Source organism: Podarcis filfolensis, assembly GCF_964270895.1.
Source record: "Podarcis filfolensis genome assembly, chromosome: 5".
NCBI lineage: Eukaryota > Metazoa > Chordata > Lepidosauria > Squamata > Lacertidae > Podarcis > Podarcis filfolensis.
In genome coordinates, this window is record NC_139608.1 from 774,351 (window position 1) to 802,204 (window position 27,854).

The following is a 27,854-nucleotide window of genomic DNA, read 5'->3' on the forward strand; positions in this document are numbered from 1 at the left end:
GTCAGCATGCCAGCAAACCCGCCTCCCTCTTTCATGGGGATCCTCCGAAAGGCAGCCACCTGCTGCCCCCTGAAGCGGGGAAAAGGCACTGCTCCTTCTGAGGCATTTCACGAAGGGTCTCTGCCTCTCCGGGAGCAGGAGGAGAAGAAGAAGAAGAAGAAGAGTTTGGATTTGATATCCCGCTTTAGTGGCTCACAACCTCCTTTCCCTTTCTCCCCCACAACAAACCCTCTGTGAGGTGAGTGGGGCTGAGAGATTTCAAAGAAGTGTGACTGGCCCAAGGTCACCCAGCAGCTGCAGGTGGAGGAGCGGAGACTCGAACCCGGTTCACCAGATTATGAGTCCACCGCTCTGAACCACTACACCACACTGGCTCTCAGGAATGACGACAAGAGTGAAAATACCTCCAGTTGACTGCAGAGTCGCACCTGACTCAACTTTTTCTGCTCATGCAAACACAAAAAGGAGCTGAAAAGTTTGCCTGGCATCGCGAAATCCCCACTGAAGCTGGGCAAGATTCTGCACATTGAGGCTTTTCAACCAGCTGCCACCAGGGCTCTGAGCCGCATCCTGCTCAAGTCCTGAGTGAACAGGCTCTCAGACTCATCTCTCAGGAAGGCCTTTGAGAAATTAGGCTGTCCCCCACCCCCCGGCCACTGGGAGAGAAATACGAGAGAGAAACCGCAGCGAAGAGCCTCGCTACTTCCAGGTCTTGGGAAATCTGATCCTTTCCCAGAATAATTTCCAAGAGGCGACTAATTCTGGAGGGAGAGTGAACAAAACAGAGACACAGGAGCAGGCTGCTCAAAAACCCACAACTAGGCATATTGCATGCATGACTGAAATTTAAAAAAAAGGTTTTTAAAAGAATACACACACAGAGAGAGACAGACAGACAGAAATATCAGGACTGGGACTGCAACAGGCAGGTTAACCCTCCTCAGGAAATCTTAGTTATGTGGCAGCACAAACACACAGGGAGGAAATAAATTCCCACCTGGCCTGGCCCTGGAGGGATGCTTCATTCAGCCTCCCAGGGCAAATGGCAGCTTTGGAGGGCAAATTTAGCCAGCACTATGGAGTAGGGGGCGAGGCTCAACTCTTTAAAAATCAAATGCCGTCAGGCGTTTAGCACATGGTTAGTTTGGTCCTAGGGAACCAATTTCTCTCGGAGGCAGCAAGCCCCGGTCTCCATCCTGCAAATGTGTTATGCAGGGCAAAGGCATGGCTAGACGAGCGCGGAGCAGGACCCAACCCATTAAAAGCTAATTCCTGGACAGATGCTTATGTAACTCATTGGCTGTAAGTAGTACAGACAAGCCAGGATGTTTGGGTGAATATTATGGCATGCAAGCATCTTTGCCCCCGCCTTTCCCAGATGTTCTGTGGCCATAAAACTTCATACTTGATCCTGACCCAACAATATTAGCACAGAAACTATTGACATTCCAGAAGGCCACGGTATATTTATTAAGTTACTAAAAATCATATTTGAAGTTTTCATCCTCCCATAAAACACCTGGATTAGTTCTGTGGTATGGAAATTATTTTTAATAGTCTGCGCTCCTTTGCTTTTTTGAGGAATTTCTTCACTAGCAGGGATTTAACAGCCGTCATCGTAAGGGGGGGGGGGGAATTAGCGCCCTAAGAAGAGGGGGCTCAACACGGAAGGCTCCACAGGCCGAAGGAAAGTCCAGAACAAAAGGCTCACATGAAACGGGGCACTGAGTACCTGTCTGCCTCATGGCAGCCTCTTGACAGCAGAAGATGCTGTCCAAGAGCATCTCAGAGCCATGCAAACCATGACAAAGCCCCTCGGACAACCCAGCGTCATTCAGCGCTGACGTCTCCCCGCAGCAGAGCAAGACTTCTGTGTGAGTGCCTGGAGGCGGCTGGAGGATGGATGGCGACTAACGGGTTGATGTTGAATCCTGGCAAGACAGAAGTACTGGTGACTGGGACCACATAACACCGGTCCTGAAAGACCTACATTGGCTCCCAGTACGTTTCCGAGCACAATTCAAAGTGTTGGTGCTGACCTTGAAAGCCCTAAGTGGGCTAAGCCCTGTATACCTGAAGGAGCGTCTCCACCCCCATTGTTCTGCCCGGACACTGAGGTCCAGTGCTGAGGGCCTTCTGGCGGTTTCCTCATTGCAAGAAGCCAAGTTACAGGGAACCAGGAAGAAGGCCTTCTTGGTGGTGGCGCCCACCCTATGGAACGCCCTCCCACCAGATGTCAAAGAAATAAACAACTATCTGACATTTACAAGACATCTGAAGGCAGCCCTGTTTAGGGAAGTTTTTAATGTCTGATGTTTTATCGCTTTATTATTATTAATAATAATATTCTGTTGGGAGCCATCCAGAGTGGCTGGAGAAACCCATCCAGATGGGCAGGGTATCAATCAATCAATCAATCAATCAATCAATCAATCATCATCATCACCAAACAAAAGAGGCGCTTGCTGGCCAGCAAATGTTTCCAATTACTTCCAACCAGAGATTAAAATACAAGTGCTGGAGGAGGCAGGCGAGGGAGAACCTCCCCAATTGCTGCCGCGTGTCACACAGGCCACGTTATCACCTGCGCCTTTACCGCCAGAGGTGCCATGGTCGGCGAAAAAGTATTACGGCCTCCCACCTCCACCCCCTTGCTACAAAGGAAACGTCAAAAAATGCCTTCCAGATGTGATCTGCTCCTGCCGTCATGGAAAGAGGCACAGCATTCGCTCCTACAGCCAGGGAGGCGAAACCCTGACCGATCCAGAGGGCATCTTTTCTTTGCACGAAATGCCTTTACGTGTGTTTTTTTTTCTGGCTGGGCAACCAACTCTAAAGCTTGCTAGCCGAAACTGTCACAGCTGTTGGGGCCGCTCAGTGGTGTCATGGGCCAGGAAGCTAGAAGGCACTGAGCCTGTAGTAGGACAGCTTACTTGGAAAGGAACAGAGAAATGAATAAATGTAGGGGTGGGGCGGTGTTCCCCTGAGCAGGCACCCCAGGGCAACCTTGCTTTGATCAGGTGGTTCCTTTAGCAGGGGGTGATGGTTCTGGCTTTAAATTACAGCCAAGCACTTTCTGGATTTTTAAGCATGCACCTAATAAGAACCAACCAAATCTCTAACCCTAAGCAGAATTTCCAGAACAAAGGACCCAGCTTCTGCAGCAGGAGAGGGCCTTTTCCATGCGCTGCTGCAGCCACTGCAGCTCCTGGGCCAGAGAGATACTCACTGAGGTCCTCGGCCAGCTGGACTCTCTTCCCCGTGAGCAGCTTCATCTTCTTCTCGCAGTCCTCAGCAAAATCCTCCAGCACCTCTTTCACGTTCTTCTCCAGGCGCCTCACTGTCAGGGGGGAAACGGGAATTTAAAATATATTCATTTCTATTTCTACATCTGGGGTTGGGGTGAGGATAATAGTAGAGGGAGCGCTTGTACAAATCTTACATTCACGTGAAATACCTGTTGGAAGGGACAGGCCATGCCTGAACGATGCAAAAACAGCATCACCCCACCCCAGTGCCAACCTCTCCAGAAGGATACCCAAGCTGTTGAGTCCAGGAGTAATCTGAGAGATGGGGGGTTAAGGATCTCCTGGCTCCCTCAAGGCTTGCCATGGGCCATCCCTACTGTCTTCCTGGATTTGATCTCAACCAAACCAGCTGAGCCACAGACAGTGGATACTCAAAAAGGAGCACTGGAGACTTCATTTTACACGTCAGTAATGAACAGCTGAAACAATCTCTTCCAATGAACTTAGGAAAAATATAGTTTTTGAGTCACATGCCTTTTCAGCTCCTTACTGACTATGCTTTTGTTTTTCAATACAGCTTCCAAAAAATTGTGATTCATTTAAGTAATATACACTGGTACCTTGGTTTAAGAACAGCTTAGTTTATGAACAACTTGGATTAAGAACGCTGCAAACCCGGAAGTAGGTTTTCCAGTTTTGAACTTTGCCTTGGAAGCAGAACATGTTCTGCTTTCTGTTGAGTGTGTTCCATTTGTAAATTGAGTCCCCCACTGCTATGGGAAAGCACGCTTTGGTTTAAGAACGCTTTGGTTTAAGAACGGACTTCCGGAACGGATTAAGTTCGTAAACCAAGGTTCCACTGTATGGTGGACCTGATATAATTTCCCCCACTGCTTACTTTCAGTCTCCATCGTGATCCCATCCAGTCTGACCGCATTGACAAACCTTATGCTTGGCATTGTTTTTAATAATAATAATGATGATGATGATGATGATGATAATGACATTTCTTAAATCCCACCCATCTGACTAGGTTGCACCAGCCACTCTGGGCGGCTTCCAACAAAAAGGCACAGGAAAAGAACAACAACAACAACAACAACTACACCATCAAACTTTAAAAACTTCCCAAAACAAGAAACTTTGATGGGGAGGAAAAGGAGGCTTTGGAGAGGGCCAAAACTGCCTGCGCAGCCGGGGTCCGGGAGGCCAACGGCACCGCCAGCATCCAGCCAGGCTTCCACCAAACTAAGGAAGAGCTTGCAGCATGTGGCCGGCCCAAGCAGGCTGGGGCGAGTGGCCCAGCAGGGCAGCCTCCGCAGGCCTCTCACCTTCCGTGTTGGTCAGCTGCTGCCTCAAGGTGTTGGCCGTGATGCCCAGCATCCGCTGAATCCGCCAGAACAGGACCACATCGTTGCACTCGAGCTGGAACCACACAGTGAGGAACAAGGGAGCATCAGGGAAGCAGCAAAGCACCCACTAGGCCACATGGCGTCTTCTGTGGCTTCATTCATCATTTCTTCTCAATCCAAGCCAAAAAACGGTTTGATAGGCAAAAACCAGCACCTGCAATTTGGCCCAGAAGCAGCCAGCAATGCTGGCTGGGTACCTCTCTGTGCTTATTACATGCTCAAACCTTTCCGTGCTTATTGCAAGACCACCTAAAGCATCCGAAAACAATCCTTAGGCAGTCATCCCAGAAACGAAGCACAGCAACTGATCAGTGATGCTGTCAGTGTATGATGTATCACTCTTTTATGGTGCTACACTGGAATGGCTTTTCAAATGCATTTTCAGAATCTGAAGCTGTTTTTAAAAAAGAAAAGTGGCATATAAATGCTTTTTTAAATAAAATATGAACAAGCAAATCCAACAGAAGACAAAGGGCACTGAAAGCTTGGTAATAGGGAAACAGGCACTGGTTATTCAAGGAAGAGCAGCTTAGCTGTGAAGCATTTAAAAAAGGTCAAGGACCCCTGACAGTTAAGTCCAGTCGCAGACGACTCTGGGGTTGCAGCGCTCATCTTGCTTTACGGGCCAAGAGAACCAGTGTTTGTCCGCAGACAGTTTTTCCAGGTCATGTGGCCAGCATGACTAAGCCGCTTCTGGCGAACCAGAGCAGCGCACGGAAACGCCGTTTACCTTCCCGCTGGAACGGTGCCTATTTATCTACTTGCACTTTGACGTGCTTTCGAACTGCTAGGTTGGCAGGAGCAGGGACCGAGCAACGGGAGCTCACCCCGTCGCGGGGATTTGAACCGCCGACCTTCCGATTGGCAAGCCCAAGAAGCTCAGTGGTTTAAACCACAGTGCCACCCACGTCCCTTGAAGCATAAAAAGGGGCACCCAAAAGGCACAGAAGGGCACCATCTCCCTGCATCTCCCAGGGCAGAGGGCATCTCATGGCCCGGGGGCTGCCCTGCAAGGCGGCCCTAACCCTCATGCCCCTCACCTACCCAAGCAGCTAAGCTTCTGCTGGTGGAGACCTCAAGCCTGGTAACATTTAGCAAGGCCCCTTTGATTTTCAGTAGGAAAAGAGGAAAGAGCTGCGGTGTCTGTACGCAGCCTCAGCAAGTGCCTTGCTCACAGCCAGTGGAATGCAGGATCCTATCTAACACCACAAACTGGCATCAAACGCAAAATGTCCTGCTTCAGCCGGCTGGTGGCGCAGCGTTTTCTATGTCCATATGCCTGAGGGGGAAACGAAGGCTGCAAAGCCTCACCCTGCTAGACCATCAAGGGCGGCCATCTGTCAGGGATCCTTCACCTGCGATTCCTGCATTGCAGGGGGTTGGGGGCCGGGCGAGACGACCTTTGGGGGCACCTTCCAACTCTACAAGTTCACAAGGGAGTTGTGGAAACCGAGGGAGGGCACAAACTGAATCAGAACCAGAGATGCCGTGAAGAAGGGCAAGGGCAAGGGCAAAGCAGCAGCAGCAGAAAGGAAAATGCCCAGCGTCTGCAAGAACTCCAGTTCATCGGCCCTGACAAAAGCCACTTCTTCTCTGGCGTGCAAAATACTTTTAGAGTCCAACCCTTGAAGTCTTCCATCTTCTTCTTGGAAGAACTGCGTGGCCCACACAGCAAGGCTTGGCCTTGGGGGCTTCTCGGCCCTTCTACTGCTGCAGAGGACTCACATGGGACACATGTGGGGGACAAGGGGGGCCCCTCAATCCCAGCTAGAGAGCCAGCCCTCTTTCTTGTGAGTCCCAGGAACTCAAGAGGGGCAGCCCCATGGAAGAGCGAGAGGCGCAGGGACCAGATGTTCATCCCAAGACTACCACCTAGTGGAGCGTCCCAAAAATATCATAGAGAGAGAGAGAGACGGGGGGGGGGGGCTGAGTGAGACCCCTCGCCTTTCCTGGCCAGACATCAGGGGAGGGCGGCTGCCGTTTCCTAAGAGCTCGTAACCCGCAAGTTCTTCCACTTACCTCAGAGTCCACAAAATGCCTCTGGTAGTAATAAAAGCCTCTCCGGCAGAGGTTGCAGTGGCCCAGGGCCTTCTTCAAGAAATGCCGCCTGTAAACCTGGTGCCAGGTGTCTTTAATCTGGGACCAAAGGGAGAGAGGAACATCTGGTTATCGTTGGCCCAAATCCGGACGGCCCCGGAGCACGTGCCGGCTGGCAGATGTTGCGCGGTGCTCAGAAGCTCAGCCTTTGCAAGCAGCTGAGAGAGAAGCTGGGCTGTCAGCAGAAGGGGCCCTGCTGGCTCACATGGACACCACCTTCCAAGAAGGGGAGGAGGAAAAGCACCAAGGTCTGCTTTGGGGTGGTTGTTTTTACTGAAACCTGTCCAGCAGCCGCCTATTCCCTGGGGGGAAAGTGCTCCTGCAAACGGAGAGCGCGGAAGAAACGTGCTCTCCTGAATCACGGCTGAAGCAGCATCTAGCACAGGGGTCAGCAACCTGTGGCCCGTGGGCCATGAACAGCCCACGGGGGTCGTTTAAATGGCCCCCGAACTGCGCCACCCGCTCGGCGAGTCCCTGCGTGCTGCGCTAAACCGGCCCAATGCGGAGCGCGGACTCGCTTCCACAGCGCCGGAAATCACATCTACACAGACGCCGAAAATCATGTCTGTGCAGATGTGATCTGGTCCACGAAGTGATCTCCGCAGGAGTGAACCGGCCCAGGTGAGGTAAACATTGCGGACCCCTGATCTAGCTTCCCCCCCTCAAACACAGTCTTCAGCTAACTGCATCCTCACAAGAAGTCTGGGAATTTAGGAAAGGGTTACAGCTCAGGGATGCAGCAGTTGCTTGGCATGCAGAAGGACTCAGGCCCAGTCCCTGGCAGCCTCTCCAGACAGGGCTAGGACAGACGCCTGTCCAAAATACTGGAGGGTCACTGACAGCGCAGACAACACCGAGCTGGATGGACCAATTGGTCTGACTTCTCTGTTCCTTGCTCAAGCTACTTACCAAAAGTGGGAAATCTTGGGTAGAGAATTTGACTCCCCCATGGCCAAAACCAACATGCTATGAACTGCACTCCCTAAGAGTAGCCCAAGAAAACACACAGCCAGCTTTTGACGCCAACGTCTTACTCAGAGAGAGGGAGGGAGAAAGGGAACGAAGGAAGACATGGCACTTCTGCTAAGCCTTTCCCCTTATTAGGACCATCAAACACCCCCCACACACACATACTCTGACCCCCCCCAAGAATGTCTGGCAGCTTAACTTCCCGAAAAGCAACCAGCCATTTTGGCAGAACAGCAAACATTCACAACGAGCCTTGCTGGGACTGTTCAGAGCCGATGATAGTTTCCATATTCAGAGCCCAGCCTTTCCCTGTTACTGGAACGGAGAGGAGCTGGCAGAGCTTCTTACCAGGCAGGGGTCCACGGCCACCCCGCGGGCCTCCAGGTTCTTCCGGACGGTTGTGACCTCGTCGTTTGCAAGGTAAGCCGGATGCTCTTCGTTGCATTTTATCATCTTCTCAAGTTCGTTTTTCGTTTCATTGCGGATGGTCTTAAAACAAAAGAAATGCCATTGCTTTTTTTATTTTAAAGTCTCACTCTTGCCCTAAGCAGAGTGGGGGAAAATGAAAGCAAGATTCTGGTACACCTTGCATGTTTAAGTCTCCCAAAAGATAACGCCTAGCCAAGGCACAAAAGTTGAGCAAAGTTATAAGCACAAAAGCAGGGACAGAATGTTCCCGGCTTCTCTCCTCCTTGCTCCTGACTCACACCCTCCCAACCCAATAAGCTGGTCCAAGATGAGGGACTCCAAAGGCTTCTGGAAACATGGAAGCCTTAACTTTAGTCAGTCTTGGGGGGGGGCATTTCACAGCAGCAGAGCTGCCACCAGGAGCCCTTCCCTAGAGAGGGTATAGAAAAACTGTTAAGTAAATAATAAAATAATTAAATAGGCTGAGACTATATAATCAAGAGGGGGGATGATCTCAGGGCCTCTTTGTCTAAACACCCTCCCCCAATTTGGTTACTATGATGCTTCAGTGGCACCAGGACTCCACATGCAGGGAATACATATTTCTATATTGGGGGAAATTAGCACAAATAGCCACCGGCTACCCTTGTGCAACTGCAACGAGAGACAAGGTGGCAGGCAGCCCCGGAGAGGTGTGGCCTTGGGGTCACTCAGGTTCTCTGGAAAAGCGCCTTGATCTGGGCACACCTCTGTAGACCCAGGAATTGCAGAGCAAGGGCTCTCTCCTTCCATGTTTTGATCAGGCTTCTTCATTTCAGCTAACGTTACTACAGACAGCCAAATATATATATATATCTATATTGCAGCTGGGCTGAGCCAGAGAATCTCAGGGCATCACCTGGGCAGCTTTTTACCTGTTCTTTGGTGCGCCCCACCCAGTAGAGCCACCTTTTCTTCCAGTCTGGGCCCACCATGTCTTCAATGACTGATTCAGCTGGAGAAGAACACAAAGAGCACAGCACTGAGTACGCAACACCACACTGGGATTCTCTCCCTCCCTCTCGTGGTGAGCAACCACTGATTTAACAAGCAGCATTCTGGACTGCCTGCAAAGGGAGGAGCAGCTGCAGGAGGAGGAGGAGGAGGACGGGTCAGGGCGGAAGAGACAACAGCGACCAGACCAAGAGGCGACCAGGAGGATTTAATGGTAGCATCCGGTGGCGAAAGCTCAGCTCCCGAGAAAGGCAGCCAAGGAGAGGGGGGCACTCACTGTCTTTCAGGCGACTGTGCAGGGTCTCCTCCATGAACTGAATCGCTGCGTCCCACTGCTGCTTGTCGGAGATGGAGCGGTCCTCCAGGGCGTTGTGCTGGATCACTCTCTGCCAAAGCACAGGGGAGCCGTTAGGTCCCCAAACGGGCTCTGCTTTTTCTCCCCCTTAAAGCAACCCAGCTTCCACATGTGCAGCAAAAGCGCCAGATAATTCAGAAGCTTGTTCCTCAAGAATTCTCAGAGCAAAGCTGCTGGAAGAGCCGACGTGCTCCAGGCCAGCTCAAGTGAGCTCACTGCAAGTGGCAGCAGAGCAGGGGAAAGGGAGTCCCTGTGAACTGATTTCAGATCCCTCTCTTTCTGGGAAGGACAAGCTTGGAGTTATGACGGACAGCGAAATGGATTCAGCCTTCTTCAGGTGTTTCATTTGACCCCATAAGGGCAAAACGCATGTAAGAGGGAGAACACCTCTATACTCACAGCTTCTGCATGAAGATCAGGAGTTGAGGGGTGGCCTGCGCGCCCCCAGCCAGCATTACACATTTGTTGCCTTGGTCAGACTGAATACTGCCCAAAAGACATTCGAACGTTTGGCTGAGCGTCACTGTAGCATTTTGAGTATACAGTGATACCTTGTGTTGCGTTCCGCTCTCGTTACGGACTTTCAGCTTACGAACGCAGAAGTGCTTGATTGCGCCATGCACATGGGCAGAAGAGGCGCTCTAGCTGTGGACTTTTCGGGGTGCGAATGGCACCCCAAAATGGATTAAGTCTGAAACTAGAGGTACCACTGTAGAGATGTGAAGGCCAGGAAATGACAACAACAATAAAGGAAAAAACATTTCGTCCTCTTTCCACTTTTTCTGGGTTTTCATCCGATATTTCTGTTTCCCCCCCAGGCCTTCACATGTCTATCCTGGTAACGATATGGATTCAATTAATCTAGTCAATGAACAAATTTCTGAGCAGTGATGCCAACGCCACCACTGGAAGCCCCACCAACCAAAGAAAGGCTCTGGCAACTCCTTCGTCCGTGCATAAAGAGACAATATTTTAAAACCAGAAAAGCGCACACAAAGCTTTGTCAAAAGAGAGAGGGATTCGTTTTTTCCATGCCATGGAAATATATTAAGGGAAAGGATTAAGGCCCTACCAGGCTGTCTTCCGCTCTCTCGTTCCACTTGTGGCGCTTGATGCTCTCGTCCTTCACGGCTTGCTTCAGTTTGTCAAAGATGTCGTCGTGCTCTTTGCCCTTCTCTTCCGTCATGAAGCGAGCAAACTCCTCCTGGAGGGTCTCCCAGGCAACCTGCAGATTGGGAAACAGAGTCCGGCCTTGAGAAGCGGCTCAACGCTGGAGGCACCAGACTGGGCTCAGACAAGCGCTGAGGCCAGCAGAGGGAGCAGATCTAACACGAGATGCGGAAACAGACTCACATCAAACACATCAACTCACATGCCCTGTGCAATAATGGGGGGGGGGGGGCGGGGACCGCCTGTGCCCTGACACTGAAGATGCCCAACACGGAATGATAACCGACAGAGCCACTTCCGTGAGGGAAGTGAAAGGTTGAACTGGAGAGGGTGGGTGGGGCGCAGAGGAGACATCAGACAGAATATGAGAAGGGGCTGTTTCCAGGGCTGTGCAGAAAGGGTTGTTATGCAGGAAGAGAGGTGAGGTGGGAAGAGATGCCAGAGGCAGGTGGAAAGAAGGGAGGGGGCAGCCTGTGAGGCTGGCGGAGGAGTAGAGTGGGTGGAAGAGGCACTTTGAAGGACCACAACTGGTGATGGCACAGAACTGAGGTGTTGGGTGGCAAGGACACCAGAAGAGCCTGCTAAATCAGACGAGCATCCTGCCCCCGCAATGGCCAACCCGATGCCCACAGTGGGAATCCCGCAAGCAGGACATGGAGGGTGTCAAGAAGAAGCCTTCAGCCATACGGGGCGCATTGAGACTGCAGGGCTCCAGGAAAGCGGCCTGGGTGCCCACACGCTCTCTCTCAAAAGGGAGAATGGATTTCCCAACGGACCTGAGCTAGCCAGCTGCAGAGCTCTGCAAAGAGGCATGCACCTCTGAATCCGCTCCAAGGACATGGCTAGCCTTCACACACTTGCCACTGTGGGCAATCCTTTGCGTAACCCTAAAATAAACCTATGACAGGCTTCCTCAACCTCGGCCCTCCAGATGTTTTTGGGCTACAACTCCCATGATCCCTAGCTAGCAGGACCAGTGGTCAGGGATGATGGGAGTTGTAGTCTCAAAACAGCTGGAGGGCCGAGGTTGAGGAAGCCTGATCTATGAGAATCGGGGGGGGGGGGGGGGAGAGAAGGAGATTCAGCCGAGGCACCCCTCTGCTTACGCACGTCAACCCCAAACGGTCTCACCTCCACGGCCTTGTTGGGCAGCTGTTTGTCTGTCCACTGCTTCAGCTTGATGTCCACCGTGGTGTTGAAGGTGCCCGAGTTTGTGGTTTGTGCTGCCGGGAGGTAGATGTTTTCTATCACGTGCGTCGAGACCCTGTCCCACAAGGTCTTCTGAAGGATCTCTTCCCTAAAGGGGGGGAGGGACAACCAGAGGTCACTTTGCATCCCCACAGGTGAGAGGCCCAGAGAGAGACCCAGGGGCAAAAAGAGGTTTGTTCCCCAGGAGAGATGCCCCCCTCCCCAAGCCCCCACAAGGGAGACCAGCAAGTAGCGGGAGAGGCTGCGACCTTTCAGTTTCAAGCAGTTCTGGACTCGCTCAGTGCTGAGGACCGTGCTTTTGCTTTTCTGTGTTCATTTGGTTCTAGAACAGGGGTACCTCTGGTTGCGAACGGGATCCGTTCCAGAGGCCCATTCGCAACATGAAAAGAGCTCAACCTGCAGTGGTGCGTCTGCACACACGTGGGTTGCGATTTGCCACTTCTGTGCATGCACATGACGCCATTTTGCGCTTCTGCGCATGCACGAGCGGCGAAACCTGGAAGTAACCCTTTCCGGTACTTCCAGGTCGCTGTGGGATGCAACCTGAAAGAACGTAACATGAAGCAAACGTAACATGAGGTATGACTGTATATGTGTGGCTGAGCGTTTTTTTAATTGCTCTGCAAGCAAGAACTCGGTTCCAGGGGGTCTGAGTATGGGCATTTTTGTCTATACGCACAACCAGTAGACAAAAATGTGCCGGTACATCTAGAAAAAGAGGTGTTGGCAGACTTCCGGGGTGGCGCCATCGGCAATGGCGGACTCCCTCTGAACCGGAGGGACCAGCTCCGCGCGAAACGGGTCTTTTCCGCTACGGCGAAGCAGGGACCCTTTAAAAAATCACAGGCGGATGAAGCCTGTGACCATGGGACTCGGCGGGCACCTTTAGCGCCCCCCCAACCCGCAAAGGAACCCATAAACGGGCTCTGAAGCGAAGAGGGGGGAAGTGGCGCGGTGCTGTGAGTCTACTGCTTTTTCCGTGGAGCGAAGCCGCATAGCCGTTGCCAGAGAGCGCTGCCTTTTTCCTGGGACAATTTGGCATCTAAAGAATCACCCGTGAGTACTTAAAACTCGAACAATTGGCCTTTAAATAAGGATCGGCCAGCAGAGAGGAATTGGACTTAAAATTTACTTCAATTTGGTACTGAAACGGGAAGGTCTAAACAGGAAGTCAGCCTTCCGTTTCTTTGTAGTCAGAATAAAGCAAAGACAACGTAACTAGAGCATAGAAATTCACTTTTAAAGGACTGACTTTCATCATTTAAAATCGTGGAACCCCCCTTCGGTAGCAGGAGAACAAGAGGGATCTCTTTTTGGATTGTTTAAACCTGCAGAAGTGAGTTTAAAGTAAAGTAACTTTCCACCGTCCTGATCCTGGAGCGGAGTGTCAGGACTGACGTTTGAAGCTCATTGACCAGAGACAAATGTTTTTGACAGACAGCTAAAAGAAAAGTAACACAGTGATTCCATTGTTTCCTTTCGCATTTCAAAGGAACAAATATTGTCTGAATATTTTAAAAAAGAAACTTTGTTGCTATTGTTCTTAAAAGAAAGAATAAACAAGTTGTCCCCCTAGAGGGAGACTGTGAAATTGTAACCAACTTCAGGAGCTTGCAGCTGTTACAGATTACAATCGTGGGAAAGGACTCGTGACCTTGCAGGACAATGTTTTCAGAAGCTCGGTTGGGTGCTTTCTGTAAAATAAATGCCCTATTGGACCAGCTAAGCCAGAAGACGGATTTGATGACTAATGCGGCCAGAAATTTTGAACAGGCAGTAGGAAACTACATGGAGCCTACCCAGGAACTAAAACAGGAGTGTGCCATGACAGCACAGATGAGAGAAGAGGATATTGCTGAACCCTGGGTGTCAGAAATGGAGGGAGCTGCGGCCCTGCAGGATCATGAGCCTCTGGATTCGATAAATGAATTTGGAAAAAACCAGATGTGGAAAGATAAAGTTAGGTTTGGTTTGGAAATGGGGGGTTGGAATGACCCTCCCATGCCGGGATGTTTGGACTTTCTGAGTCTGGTAATGGGCCGTCAGATGTTTGGAGCTGTGGGGGCTTTTAATTTTGGAGGGAATCTGAAACAGGTGTTTAAATATCACATGGAGTTTAGTCTGGACTATGGAAATGGGGCTGATTTGTTGAAAAGGGTAAAAAATATTACTAAGCTGGAGTTCCTACGAGTGGAAGGAAAATATGAAGAAGAGTCGCGGAGGGGACATGGAAGAGACTTGAGGGCCTCGGATATAAGGACACCAGGTTAATGCGCTAGATAAATGGGACAAAAAGGACTGACAAAATCCTGAACCAGGAGGAAGGGACGCTGGATGAAGATTGGATTGTTTTACTTGTTTTTCTTTTATCATTAGGACTGCTTTAAAATAATTGATGAATGCTAGAAAAATGTTGAAGGGGAACTACTTGGTTCTAGTAAAAATGTTTAAAGAATTAGGTTAATGGTATGGTTATGAGAAGTCGGTAAAAATAAGATTTAAGTTCTAAGTTTTAAGGTTTGCTATAAGACAAGATGAAAATAGATCAAGATAATGTAAGGACAAATTATTATGAACTATGGATAGGATTTGCTGTGATAATTATTAACCAGGATACAAGAAAGGGGAGGAGGAGGAGGTCAAAGAAAGAAGGTAATGAAAGTTAAAAACTTGAGAATGATGGATGTATTTTTTCTTTCCATTTTTGTGTTTTGTCTTTTTTTTCCTTTTTTCTTTTTTATAATTTTAAAAAATCTTTAATAAATATTATTTTAAAAAAAAAGAAAAGAAAAAGAGGTGTTGGTACTGCGTACCAACCAGAAAAAAGCACTGCACACAACCCTTGGAACTGAACCCTCACATGAATTCAATTGAATTGATTAATTTTGGTCACAGACCAGTTCCAGTTCACATATAATATCAGGGAAGTCATAAAACAGGATAAGGATACATTTGAATTTCAATTGGGTACAACAGGAGCAATACAGATATTGCAGCAGTTAAAAATATATGTTAAATCTTAATCAGTAAAATATAACCTAAAATTGTCATTTAAGGCCTTAGTCATTACGGTAGCACAGCTTGTTCCCTAAGTTTTATGGCAGTCGCACAGAATTTGGCCACCCTTAGCTTGATCTCTGGATCCTTGTTCTCTACCAGAGATTTCAGACACTGAAGTTCGGACCCATTTGCAGATTTTTGTATAACAGGGATGATAACTACCAAATGTATATCCCTGTAGAAACAACAGTGTAACAAGACATGAGAGACAGTTTCTACCTCCATCAAGCCGCAGGTGCAGACTCGTTCTGCATATGGTTTACCCTCGAATCTGCCCTGCAATAAGGCAGATGGCAGCACGTTGAATCTAGCGAGGGTGAATGACAGTCTGTATTTAGGTATTTGTAATTTTGACAGCTATATTGCTGAGGTAAACCCTCTCCCATTATCTTTTATCGCTGGGTGTTTATTCATCTCATGCACGTGACATTGCAGTTCCACATCCCAAATTCGTTGGCGGATTATTGCTCTAGCTTTCTCATAATCTACAGCACCCTCACATGAGACGCCACCGTACTATACTGCATGGAGCAAATGGATGAGAGCGTAGCCTGCTGGAAACCAGCTTGACTGCAGCTTGCTTCCCAAGGCAAGAAGCAGCAGCAGCAGGAGCAGGAGCAGGAGCCGATCCCTGCACTCCTCTCCTGTGATTGTGAGGATCATCCAGCAGGATCACTGGAAACCCTTTCTGCTCCTTCAGTTGCGTCCTAGTAAGGCCAGCTAAACTCCAGCCTTTGCTTGATTGCTACGGAGAGCGTCTCTCTTTCGTGCTAAGCTCAAAATTGCCAAGTGAGCCCAGATGGGTTCAGACTTGCTCTGCTCTTTAACAGTAGAGCAGGCAGCCAGGTTTTCAAACCTTGTAAGAGTTATTTATGAGAACTTAAAAGGAACTGAAGAATTTAAAGAAAAAGCAAAACCAAAGAACCCTTCTAAAAGCATGGATTACTATTGTGTTTGGCCAAATGATGGTTTACGTCAAGTTCTGGCCCAAAGCAAATTAATCCGTTCAGCGAATGCTGTTCCCGGAACGCAACACAATTCAGTTCATCCATCAAAGCCTCCAGGCCTGATCTGGCAGGAGAGGATCTAAAAGGCACTGCGCAAAACGCTCCACAAGGAACCGCCTGCCTGGAAGAAAAGAGTCTCCAGCGAGAAAACACTGTGTTGCTAAAACGGAATCAAAGAGGGTCAACTTCCTGGCGGTCCCCAGCCCTGAAGGCTGCAAAGGAGGACTGGGCCAGTGCTCCAGCAGCACTTCCTTGTGAAATTGCCGGAGGGGCTGCACATGCACACATAGCCCTGCAGCCATGCCCAGGTCCTGGTTTGGTCTTTGCCCTAAAGGCCGGCGAAGGGAGCCAAACTGGGCAAAAGATGCACACAGACACAGCTTTCCATGCTGAATAGAGGCCTTTCGTAAAGTCCAACTTTTCAGGGCGCAGACTCTCCCTCTTTCCTTTTTTCTTTTGGTTTTCATTTAAGTAAAGAGCAGAGTATTTACGGCCTTCTGCAAAGGGTTGCTTTTGCCTATATTTAGAAAAGACTCTCCCCTCTCTGGTGGCTTCTATAACTCATGGACGAAGAACAGTCAGCAACAGACGCTAGGATTTCTCTTAAGAGAGCGGCAAACTTGCCAGTCCTCCCCCAGAAGGGCCAGGGGTTGCCAAAGTCAGACACGCAGAACCAATAAATGTTTTACAGGGAGAAAGGAGTGGATGGATCCCAGATGGGCTTTTCTGAGATATACGGCATCATCACAGGATCACGGAGAACGCAGGGCAGCCTATTTTAATCTTCGCAGAACCTGCTCTATAAACCGAAAAGCCAGACAGAACAAAGAAGCAAAATAAAAATCTCCAACTAATTACTGTACCAGTGCTTTGGTGTCACCTGGCTCAAGCTTATGACTTCATCGAGGATCTCGTTCTTTGCTTTTTCAAACAGTTCATTCTAGACAGAAAAACGAGAAGCATTTGTAGCCATTGAGACGCTTGCGATAAGTCAGACGGATGAACGTACACGGACATGCTGTGCGGATTCAGAGCCCTGGGGCTATCAAGCTCAAGGATGGGCAAACGATAGGCTGCTCCTTCAATGAAATTAACTGGGGGCCCTTGAGTGGCCCCCTTCAAACACAGAGACCCCTCAAGCAGCAGTTCTGATGTTTGGTTGAGCTGCTCAAGATGCCCCGATTCCCCTCCCAGGTCCAGTCCTCCCTCCTGCCCCCACCAGGCCATGTGTGTCCCAGGACAAAAGCACAAAAAGCTACGCAGGGATACTGATCAACAGGTCTCACTGAGGAAGCTACTCCATAACTGCAGCAGCAGTGCCAGCAGGACGGGGCTCCCAGCCCAGGTAAAACACAGGCCGACCCTCTCCCATCAAAGCTCTCCCAAAAAGAGGATGGAGATCAAGGCCCCCTCTGGCTCTCAGCCAGGAAATGGACTTACCCGGTCAAGTTCTCGCAAGCGGGGGTAGTTATTCTTCCACTCAGTCTCCAGATTAAAGCGGGTTGCTATGGGGAGAAATTCAGGGGAAGGGAGGTCAAATCCGTGGCTAGTTTATCTGGAGCCAGAGATTCACCCTCAAAAGTGAGGGGGGAGCAGCCGACTCCTGCCCCTGCTCCTTTCGGCAGCAGCTCCTTTCCCCACAAAGGCTCCCATGGGGACCCGACTGACTGAGCTGCGTCAATTGTGGAATTGGGGGGGGGGGGCTTTCTGTGCCTGGAGCCCACACATACGGAAGGTGCCTCCACGCCATTTTCATGCCTCCCCCTCAAGGGAGCCCGGGGGGGGGGGCTGCCAGGGAAAGAAGGGGGCTGGAAAGTCAGTTTCCACCCATCCTCTTCTGCAGGCGAGATCCAACCCGGCTTTTCTTCTTATGGGGGGCTCTAGACCAGGGGTCAGCAAACTTTTCCAGCAGGGGGCAGGTCCACTGTCCCTCAGACCTTGTGGGGGGGCTATATATTTTTTTGGGGGGGGAATGATGCAAGAGCACCACGAGCCCTGGGGGCTGCTTACTTGTGTCTTGCGAGTGGCAGGGGATGGTGGCAGCAGCGGCGGGACGATGAGCGGCGCACAAAAGGGCTCCAGAGAGGGGGCTCCTTAAAATTGTGCTCATCCAGCTCAGCCCAGCCCCCTTCCTCCTCTAGGCAGGGCAGGGAGAAGCCAGGAGGAGGGAGGGAGGATGCACAGCCTCTGCCACCATGTGAGGGAAAGAACGCGCGCACTGGCGATCCACAGGGCCCAGACTGTCCACAGGCCAGATCCAGAAGGCAATTGGGCCTGATCCGGCCCGCGGGCCTTAGGTTGCCTACCCATGCTCTAGACAATGCATTTCCTCCCTGGATGCAAAACACTGCCCACGCCTGACGTTTCATCCAACTCTAACAATGCACATGGCATGCTAAAGAACCAGGTTGGGAAACATGTCCATTCCAACCCCCCGGCACACGTTTTGCCTTCATACAGAGAGGCAAGTGCATTCCGACACGTGGATCCTGTCCGTCAACGGTGTGTCACCCGCAAACTGCTGCGTAGCTTAAAATGTTTGCAGAGCACAGATTTCTATTGATTGCATACAATTTGTACACAAACTTCAAAGCAGTTTACAAAATCGGTAAAACAATAAAATTGTCAGTAAGGAAAAATGACCACCATTCAAAACGTTCAAAAAGCTAAAATGACAACAGACTAACATTCCAACTTTTTTGGATAAGTCCAGAAAGCTGTTTCCAGTAAGAATCCTGAAGAGGGCCCAGCAATACTCCCCATATCCAGGGGAATCAGACACCAGGACAAGAGACGGACTCTTCAGTCCAAGGCCAGCACAACCGGTACCTTTGAAAGCGTCCGCCTGCTGCTCCACAGACTCTCGCACCATTTTCCAAAAACAGTCCGACACGGCAAGGCTGAGGTTCCGCGTGGTCACCTGGTGGGCCTTCAGCATACAGTTCCTGCAAAGGACACGACAGCGACACAAACACTGGGGCGGACTTGCGAGCAAGAGAACACCTTCTCCAACAAAAAAATTAAAGAAGCAAGTACGGGGGAAAGGGGAAAACTGGTATTGGTGCTGGGTGGGGGGAATCACATTGTAGCCCACACCTCAAAATACACCAGAGTAGACAGTCCCATTTCACAAATGTTTGAGGTTTTATTGCTTATTCTTCTTCTTCTGTTGGGGGCCACCCAGAGTGGCTGGGGAAACCCAGCCAGATGGACGGGGTATAATTAATAAATTTATTATTATTATTATTATTATTATTATTATTATTATTACTCGTAGTAGTAGTAGTAGTTGTGATTCCTGCATTGAAGGGGGTTCGACTAGGTCAGGGGTCAGCAAACTTTTTCAGCAGGAGGCCGGGCCACTGTCCCTCAGACCTTGTGGGGGGCCGGACTATATTTTTTTAGGGGGGGGGACTGAACAATTCCCATGCCCCACAAATAACCCAGAGATGCATTTTAAATAAAAGGACACATTCTACTCATGTAAAAACACACTGATTCCCGGACCGTCCACGGGCCGGATTGAGAAGGCGATTGGGCCGGATCCAGCCCACGGGCCTTAGGTTGCCTACCCATGGACTAGGTGATCCTGGGTGTCCAACTCTGCAATTCTATGGTTTTCCTCTGGAGCAAAGAGGCTGTATAATTTCATTTAGGAAGGAGGACCTTGTGAGACGTCAGAAACAGGGATCCACACATTGGTGGCTCCTGGGCCCTGCTGTTCCCCCAAGATGGAGAAGGGGCATATAGTCCCCCAGTTTCACTGTGCAAAGCTGGGGATGATGCCCACCCCATGTCCCCCCATTAAATCCAAACTGGGGCTCATCGTACGGTCCAGAGAAAGGAGGGCTGCTGACCAGAGGGCGTGAATTTGAGAAGCCTGCCCAGAACTAACGGAAAGACGGGCAGAGCCCTGTGGCAGGATGCAACTTCTCAGCCAGAATGAAGCTCCAGCCCTAAAGCTCCAGCCCTAAAGGACTAAGGACAAGGGAGCAGACACAGAAGGACCTGGCCCAGGGCTGGACCTTAAAGGAAGGGAGAGTCCATTCACCTGCGGTTGTATCCAGTGGTAGCTTTGCATTAATGGAAATCATTTGTGCTCATGCAAAGGCCATGTGCCCCAATTTCTGCTGATCTTTCCCACCTACAGAAGTTCTCCCACACTGTTACCAAGAGTCCCTGAACCCCAGGGGGCAGCTTTCCGAGACACGAAATGTTTTCCATTAACACAAAGCCATTGCTTGGATACAACTGTGTTAGGTTTTCCTATGAATTATCTTCAGGTTGAAATCCCTCCGGGAATGTTGCACACAACCGCTGCATTTCTCCAGATCAGAGGCTGGGAGTTTCTGGATTATTCCCAAGGCATTTCCACTGGGCTCTCGCACAGGATTAACCCTGCACTTGACATTTCTGAGGGCTGAAAGGCACCCATTTGGTGACGAAAGCTTCCACTGCTCATCAGGGAAGCCACGTGGAGTCGGAAAGTCTTTCAGGATGGCCCGTTCAAAGCAACCCCTCAGGCGATCACACTTTGCTCCTTGACAAACCATTTCAGCCTATGTTTCACATAACCCACCCCCTAAAGCCTGCACTGCCCACTGGCACTAAAACCAGCAAGAGGCACTTCAAAAACAAGAACAAATATTGGCATACTTGAGTAGTTTGGAGTTTTGGAAAAATTCCTCTTCGTACTCTTTAATAGATTCAATACTTTCGCAGCTATTTCCTAGAGGCAGCCGGATTGGCGGGGGCAGGGGGAGAGGGAGAGAGAGGAAAAAAAGCACTCAGCACTGTCCAGCATATGCACTGTGCCTCCACCCGCTGGCCCAATGCAAAGCTAGGATTACCTTTTCCTGTGACGACTGCAAAATACCCAAGAGCCTTCATTGGGAAGAGCTTGCCTTCAATTATCTGCTGGATCTGTGAAAATGGGAAAGCAGAAAAGCTGATCTAGTAGGAGTTCTCAGCTTTACTTTACTCAAACAGTGAAACAAGATACAAAATAGGAAAGAGCGGTCAGCGGGGCAGGGGGGGCATCCTAGCCTGGCAAAAGCCATGAAAGCCAGTCCTGAATCAAGTTCTGGGACTTTAAAAACCCTCTGCAACAGCCCAGCGCTGATGCATGCTTTAACTAACTGCAGAGTGCTTTAAGAATAAGGAGCAGGCTCTTTTGTAAAAGGAGCAATTAGAACACTCTTACACACAAAAAAAACCTGAGAACATTTAAATATTGGACTATCTCCCAGGTAGCAACTTTTCTCGTAAGCTATAACTGTTTTTATCAAAGAAAAAGGAAGAAACCGTTCCACATACACACTCCTGGGGGGTTGGGGGGGCCCATAAAAGTTTGCTGACTTCAGAAAGCAAGCTTTCCTGGTGCCGCAGTCAGAGAAAAGCCTGGACAAAACCCTCGGCCTTCTCAGTTGTGGCCCCAACCCTCTGGGACTGCCCCCCCCCATGCTCAGCCCATTCAGAAGCAAGTGCAGTGGATTTTAAGCACCTCCCAGAGACTCACCTGTCTACAGGGGCCCTTTCTGGCTCGTGCATCACTGCGGTGATGTATTTTATGTCTGATATAGAAGTAACTTTAAATTGTAATTTCATATAATTTTATGTAAACCACGTAGGGATTCTAAGTATTAAGAATTATAACATGACTAGAAAGAGACGCCGACTAATCATTAAGAAGAACTTTCTGACATTAAGAGCTGCTCAACAGTGGAATGGACTCCCTCAGAAGGTTGTGGACTCTTTTCAACAGAGGCTGGATGGCCATCTCTCACGGGTTGTTTAGTTGTGATTCCTGCTTTGCATAAGTTTTGACTAGATGACCCCTGGAGTCGCTTTCTATAAATATTTGCGATCAATCAAATCATTCCGGAAGCAAAAATCAGAGTCACGCAGTGTCTGCAGAGCAAACCTGACACCTTTGAGAACAGAAGCCATCTAATGACTCCCAAGAGCTCTGGGAATCACGTTGTCAAAATAAGAAGTCCCTTTGGGATCTTCCAGCAGAAGTCTCTCTTCTTGCCCTCCCCGGAGGCCCTGTCAGCATCTGCTGGACAAAATCATTCCTCCACACCCTCCTCTTCCTCACCCTGCTTGGACTGGCCACGTTTTTCTCGGCGAGGTCCACTTTTGTCAGAACAAAGATTGTCCTCTTGCCCTGAGGGTCCATTTGGCTGACCAGGTCGGTGACGATGCTGCGCTCGGCGTCCACAGACCCATCTGGAAACCAAGCAGATTGGCCATAACCTCACAGAACATGCAAAGCGTTTCCACCAACGAGGCAGGAGCTGAACAACTCATTTAAAGTCGAAATAAATAAAATGTGGTGCAGTAGCACCTCAGAGACCAACTAAGTTTGTTCTGGGAATCAGCTTTTGTGTGCATGCACAGTTCTTCAGATACACTGAAACAGAAGTCACCAGACCCTTATACAGTGGCACCTCTGGATGCAAACGGGATCCGTTCTGGTGCCTTGTTTGCATCCAGAAGCGAACGCAACCCGCGTCTGCGCATGCCGCGTTTTGCCGCTTCTGTGCATGACGTCATTTTGAGGGTCTGCACATGCGCGAGCGGCGAAACCTGGAAGTAATGCGTTCCATTACTTCTGGGTCACTGTGGAGTGTAACCCGAAAACGCTCAACCTGAAGCAACTTTAACCCAAGGTATGACTGTATATGAGGGACGCGGGTGGCACTGTGGGTTAAACCACAGAGCCGAGGACTTGCCGATCAGAAGGTCGTGGTTCGAATCCCCATGACGGGGTGAGCTCCCGTTGCTCGGTCCCTGCTCCTGTCAACCTAGCAGTTCAAAAGCACGTCAAAGTGCAAGTAGATAAATAGGTACTGCTCCAGCGGGAAGGTAAACGGCGTTTCCATGCGCTGCTCTGATTCGCCAGAAGCGGCTTAGTCATGCTGGCCACATGACCCGGAAGCTGTATGCCGGCTCCCTTGGCCAGTAAAGCGAGATGAGCGCTGCAACCCCAGAGTCGGCCACGACTGGACCTAATGGTCAGGGGTCCCTTTACCCTTTATGACTGCATATAGTATGAGGGTGGGGTGGGGTTTTTCTCAGAACGGTAGTAGGAGATGGGTGATTGGCTCAATGGGTATGGTAAACCTGTAAACAGTCTTTAACAGTGGTCAAAAGGTTTACAAACTTCGTTGGTCTCTAAAGTGCTACTGGACAATTTTTAATTTTTTTAATTTATTTCAACTGCGTCAGACCAACACGGCTACCACCTGAATCGAAACTCATTTGAAGGTAAGAGCTAAACCCAGAACATGCCTAGTGGCTCAACTTGGGGCCCCAGAAAGCACAACTGATTAACAGTGTCCCAAAGCCAGAAAAAAGAAGAGGCGGGCCAGAAAAAAGAGGCGGCGGCCAGAAAAAAGAAGAGGCGGCCAGAAAAGAGAAGAGGCAGCCAGCTAATTCCATCCGTCTGCCCTGCCCTGCCCTCCACAACCCCAACCACAAAGAAGGAGCAGGCGTGGTCTGTGCCCACAAACAAGTCTCCCAAGAACCAGAGGGAACGATTGGTGACATTGCAGGGATTCATTAACCAAGACACAAGGACATTCCAGTTGCTCTCCGACTTCCTCCTTTACCTTGAATGCAAAGGATGATGGCGTTGGGATTCTGCATGTAGGCTTTGCTGATGCTGAAGATCGTCTCCTTTGTGTCCGGGGCCATCCCTGACGTCACCGTCTGGGGAAAGAGATCAAGAAGGGCAGGAAAAGAGCAACAGGTGGTGTCAAAAAACTGGGAGGAAGCAGATGGATCAGATATCCCTGGCTGGTGCATACCCAACTTTTTAAAAAAGCTATCCTTGGAAGGAGATTCCACAGCGTCTCTCGGCAGCTGATTTCAAGAACTGCTCTCAAGTTCTTGAAGGCAGTAAGACCATAAGAGCGGCCCTAACATTATGATATGTATGTGTGAGAGAAAGTGTTATCTATAAATATGAGCCAAGCATTTTCCCACCTCCCTGTGGTTATTAGGAGAAATTGAGGGCAACCAGGCAGCTGATGATAGTGGAAGAACACATCTATAGTTTATAGTTTTTCAGTGTCCAGGACAGCTGTCTCCCAGCTCCATCTGGCACACAGGCTGAGACCCTCCCTGCCCACAGACTGTCTCACTAGAGTGGTGCATGCTCTAGTTATCTTCTGCTTGGACTTCTGCAACTAGAAGGTGACCCAGAAACTGCAACTATTCCAGAATGCAGCAGCTAGACTGGTGACTGGGAGCGGCCGCCGGGACCATATAACACTGGTCCTGAGAGACCTGCATTGGCTCCCAGTACGTTTCCAAGCACAATTCAAAGTGCTGGTGCTGACTTTTAATGCCCTAAACGGCCTCGGCCCAGTATACCTGAAGGAGCGTCTCCACCCTCATCGTTCAGCCCGGACACTGAGGTCCAGCTCCGAGGGCCTTCTGGCAGTTCCTTCACCGCAAGAAGTGAAGTTACAGGGAACCAGGCAGAGGGCCTTCTCGGTGGTGGCGCCTGTCCCGTGGAATGCCCTCCCATCAGATGTCAAGGAAAGAAACAGCTATATGACTTTCAGAAGACATCTGAGGGCAGCCCTGTTTAGGGAAGCTTTCAATATTTGAGGAATCATTGTATTTTAATATTCTGCTCAAAGCCGCCCAGAGTGGCTGGGGAAACGCAGCCAGATGGGCGGGTTATAAATAATAATAATAAATGTATTTTTATTTTTATTATTACTACTATTATTACTATTACTATTAATATTATTATTAAATCACAATTAGTAATAAGGCTGGGAAAGGAGTGTACGGATGATAAAACAAATCATATCAAAACTAAACGCAAAAAAAAAGATTGCAAAAAAATTCCACCTCCCACCAACCTTCCTGTAAAGACATGTTCACTCTGCACCAAAATTCAGTTAACCACGTTGTCAGGTGGGCGATTCCAAAGTGAAGGCGCCACCACTGAGAAGCCTCTGCCTGAAGTCCCAGGTGGACCCAGGAGCCTGGGAAAAGTCCACTGCAGCCCATCTCAAAGGAACGGGGAGCATCAGAGGAGGAGACGCATCGCCTACTCACGCTAATGACGCCCGGCAAATCCACCAGCACCATCCTTTGCAGGCCAGGACCCTTAACGCTGAGGGAGATGGTCTGCAGAAGGAAACAAGGAAGAGCGATTTCCACGTCAGGGAGCCTCCTTTGTAAAGAAAAATACTAGGTAGAAAACAATGCTCAGGCGCCCCACAAGCAATTACTGGATGGGGACCCAAGGGAGCTCTGGGACCAGCGGAAAGAAGTCAGCAGCCAGGCCTCACCTCAGTGCTGACGGTGCAGCCGTCACTCACGCTCTTCCTCATTCTGATCTCAATCTCATTCCTCAAGGCTGCCAGCTGTTTAAGCACAAGCAGAGAAACCAGGCACAGAGAGGAAATTTAAGGACTATTTGAATAAATATTGTAATATAAAAAATTAGAAATTACTTGAAAGAAACAAATAGGCCTAGGATTAAACTAAGTTACAATTAAATAAATGGGATATAGAATGTTAAGAAAAGTGAATAAGATGGACTATAATTGGAAATTGTTTTAGTTTAATAATGATATTGGAAAGCTGTTACTTTTAACTACAAGGAAACTCAGAAGGGAGGGACTTGAGGAAGTCAACCAAGATGTTTAAAAGGTTGGATTTGTGAAGAATCAAGTTTGATGTTATTGTTTATCTGTTTATTGTTCCTTCCCACCCCCCTTCTTTCTTTCTTTCTGTTTTTGTGTATCATTCTGCTTTGTGGTTTGTGTTATCATTGTGGAAAATCTATAGAAAATTTATAGATAAAAATATATAGAAAATTTATAGATAAAAATCTATAAAAAATTTATAGCTAAAAATCTATAAAAAAATTTTAGATAAAAATCTATTAAAAAAAGAAAGAAAGAAACCAGGCACAGCACCATTTCAACAGGTGTCCAGTTCTATTTTCTTCATTTTAACAGGGAAAGGAATGTTCAAGACACATGTCTATCTCGCCCCCAATGAAAGTGATCAATGCAAATGATTTCCACAGCTGCAAAACGTTATTTCTTTCAACTTACATCCTCCTCCTTGGTCAGATCAAACTCTCGAGAGCTGTCCTTGAACATGGCCACGTGGTGGGGACCTTCGCTGAGGGTGACCTAGTGGACCAAGGGGAGAAACAGCAGGAGGCAGCAATTAAAGCAAAACCCTTGGAGCAAGTTTGACGAGAGCCACACAAGGAGGGTGACGGATGCCTTTTGTGCCTCCAACACTTGCTAATTCGGTGTTCTCACCTTAACGGGCGAACGAGTCATCATTTCCCCAGAGCCTCGAGGGAAGATCCGGGCTTGAGCGATCATCTCCAGCACACTGGTTTTGCCAGCGCTCTGATCTCCAACCACTACAACCTTAAAGGGAAACATTCGAATCACCAGCTTTTAACCAAAACTCATGCGCCACCCACCCTCGACCCGTGACAAAGTGCACTTTTTACCAGGCTACTCCAGATTATATATTAGGAATTGGCTTCCTTAGTTGTTTGTTGTTGGGGGGAGGTTTTCAGAAGATAAATTCAGAAGACCCCATTGTATTTACATAGAAAATGTAGAAACTAGTTATTTTTTACTTAAGATGTCCCCAAATCAAGCAAAACGTTGCCTATCTACCGTTAAAAAACAACAACACATGTGGTTGAACTGGAGGGCATTAAACTATGCCAGCCTTTATTGCAAATGTGAAATGGTTGAATACTGATCACTCACTTACCCGAGGTAAATGATCATGGGTATTATAGCTGGCATCGTAATCCGACAGAGTATCCAGGACTTCAGAATACATGTCAATCAAAGATTTCTAAGAACAAAAGAGTGAAAGAAAGAAAGCTAACTTGAACTGTGCCCAAAGCACCAGAGAGGCTTCCAGCAGCACCGAGAAGCAAGTGTCTGTCTGTTCTCTTATCCCTGCAGCTCAATCTAGGAGACCAATAATGGCAGAGCACGCTGCGTCTTACACTGGAACCAGGATAGGACATCAGGATAGGATCACAGAATCCAAACTGGCATTTCTCTTCAGAAGGAGCACAAATCACTCAAGGGAATGGTTTTTTTTTTATTAGTCACAAAAATTACTGCTGAAAGGGGCAAGCTCAGATGAGCAAAGATGCAATAGAAGGCCCAGAACTGGGGACACTGGTGAAGTTTTGCATGCCGGGGGGGGGGGGCGGAATACCTTCAGCTTCCTCTGGTGGATGCCTTTGTCATCTTTCTGCAAGACAATCTTCCTGAGCTCTTTGTTCTCCTTCTCTAAACGCTCAAGCATCCGTTGATATTTCAACTGCAAAACAATAATGAAACTTTGAAAACTGGGGGGTAGGGGGTCAGGGTAAGAGGGGAGCATGAAGGCAAAGAAAGGAGACTCGGTGCAAACAGGGCCCTGCTCTCTTGAACCAAATCTGCCCTAGCAGCATAGTTACATCACCACCATCATCAAATAAACGAAATGCTTAATGAAGAAGAGGAAGAAGAAGAGTTTGGATTTGATATCCCGCTTTATCACTACCCGAAGGAGTCTCAAGGCGGCTAACATTCTCCTTTCCCTTCCTCCCCCACAACAAACACTCTGTGGGGTGAGTGGGGCTGAGAGACTTCAGAGAAGCGTGACTGGCCCAAGGTCACCCAGCAGCTGCAGGTGGAGGAGCGGGGAAGCAAACCCAGTTCACCAGATTACGAGTTCACCGCTCTTAACCACTACACCACACTGGTTCTCTGACCTAATGAAATGTAATAGAACAAATTTGAATCAACTGATGAAATTCAACAGAAAGCATGGCATCCTTGGCTGAAATCATAAGCGCAGTCACTTAAGGAAGGATTCTGACTGAATTCAGCAGAAACAGACCAGGATTAAAACTGGG

The 27,854-nt window shown here is 49.1% G+C and overlaps 1 protein-coding gene and 1 long non-coding RNA gene across 9 annotated transcripts in view; one reads left to right on the forward strand and one right to left on the reverse strand.

The window, feature by feature from the left end:
• Positions 1-27,854, reverse strand: part of OPA1 (OPA1 mitochondrial dynamin like GTPase) — a 57,368-nt gene that overhangs the window by 10,366 nt on the left and 19,148 nt on the right. For all 8 annotated transcript variants that reach the window (XM_083612752.1, XM_083612756.1, XM_083612758.1 and 5 more), the window contains 21 exons: positions 27,170-27,274; positions 26,708-26,794; positions 26,236-26,349; positions 26,020-26,100; positions 25,246-25,320; positions 25,010-25,081; positions 23,545-23,644; positions 22,029-22,159; positions 20,779-20,851; positions 20,585-20,657; positions 18,758-18,873; positions 17,369-17,433; positions 16,792-16,868; positions 11,784-11,949; positions 10,555-10,707; positions 9,405-9,513; positions 9,049-9,128; positions 8,075-8,215; positions 6,680-6,796; positions 4,580-4,673; positions 3,230-3,340 (listed from right to left, as the gene is read on the reverse strand). In XM_083612752.1, coding sequence (XP_083468878.1) covers positions 3,230-3,340; positions 4,580-4,673; positions 6,680-6,796; positions 8,075-8,215; positions 9,049-9,128; positions 9,405-9,513; positions 10,555-10,707; positions 11,784-11,949; positions 16,792-16,868; positions 17,369-17,433; positions 18,758-18,873; positions 20,585-20,657; positions 20,779-20,851; positions 22,029-22,159; positions 23,545-23,644; positions 25,010-25,081; positions 25,246-25,320; positions 26,020-26,100; positions 26,236-26,349; positions 26,708-26,794; positions 27,170-27,274 — 2,140 coding nt within the window. The remainder of the gene's footprint in view (positions 1-3,229; positions 3,341-4,579; positions 4,674-6,679; positions 6,797-8,074; positions 8,216-9,048; positions 9,129-9,404; positions 9,514-10,554; positions 10,708-11,783; positions 11,950-16,791; positions 16,869-17,368; positions 17,434-18,757; positions 18,874-20,584; positions 20,658-20,778; positions 20,852-22,028; positions 22,160-23,544; positions 23,645-25,009; positions 25,082-25,245; positions 25,321-26,019; positions 26,101-26,235; positions 26,350-26,707; positions 26,795-27,169; positions 27,275-27,854) is intronic.
• LOC310762292 lies at positions 11,958-15,845 on the forward strand. Its single transcript, XR_014547932.1, has 2 exons — positions 11,958-12,581; positions 14,658-15,845. It is a non-coding gene; the product is annotated as an uncharacterized lncRNA (long non-coding RNA).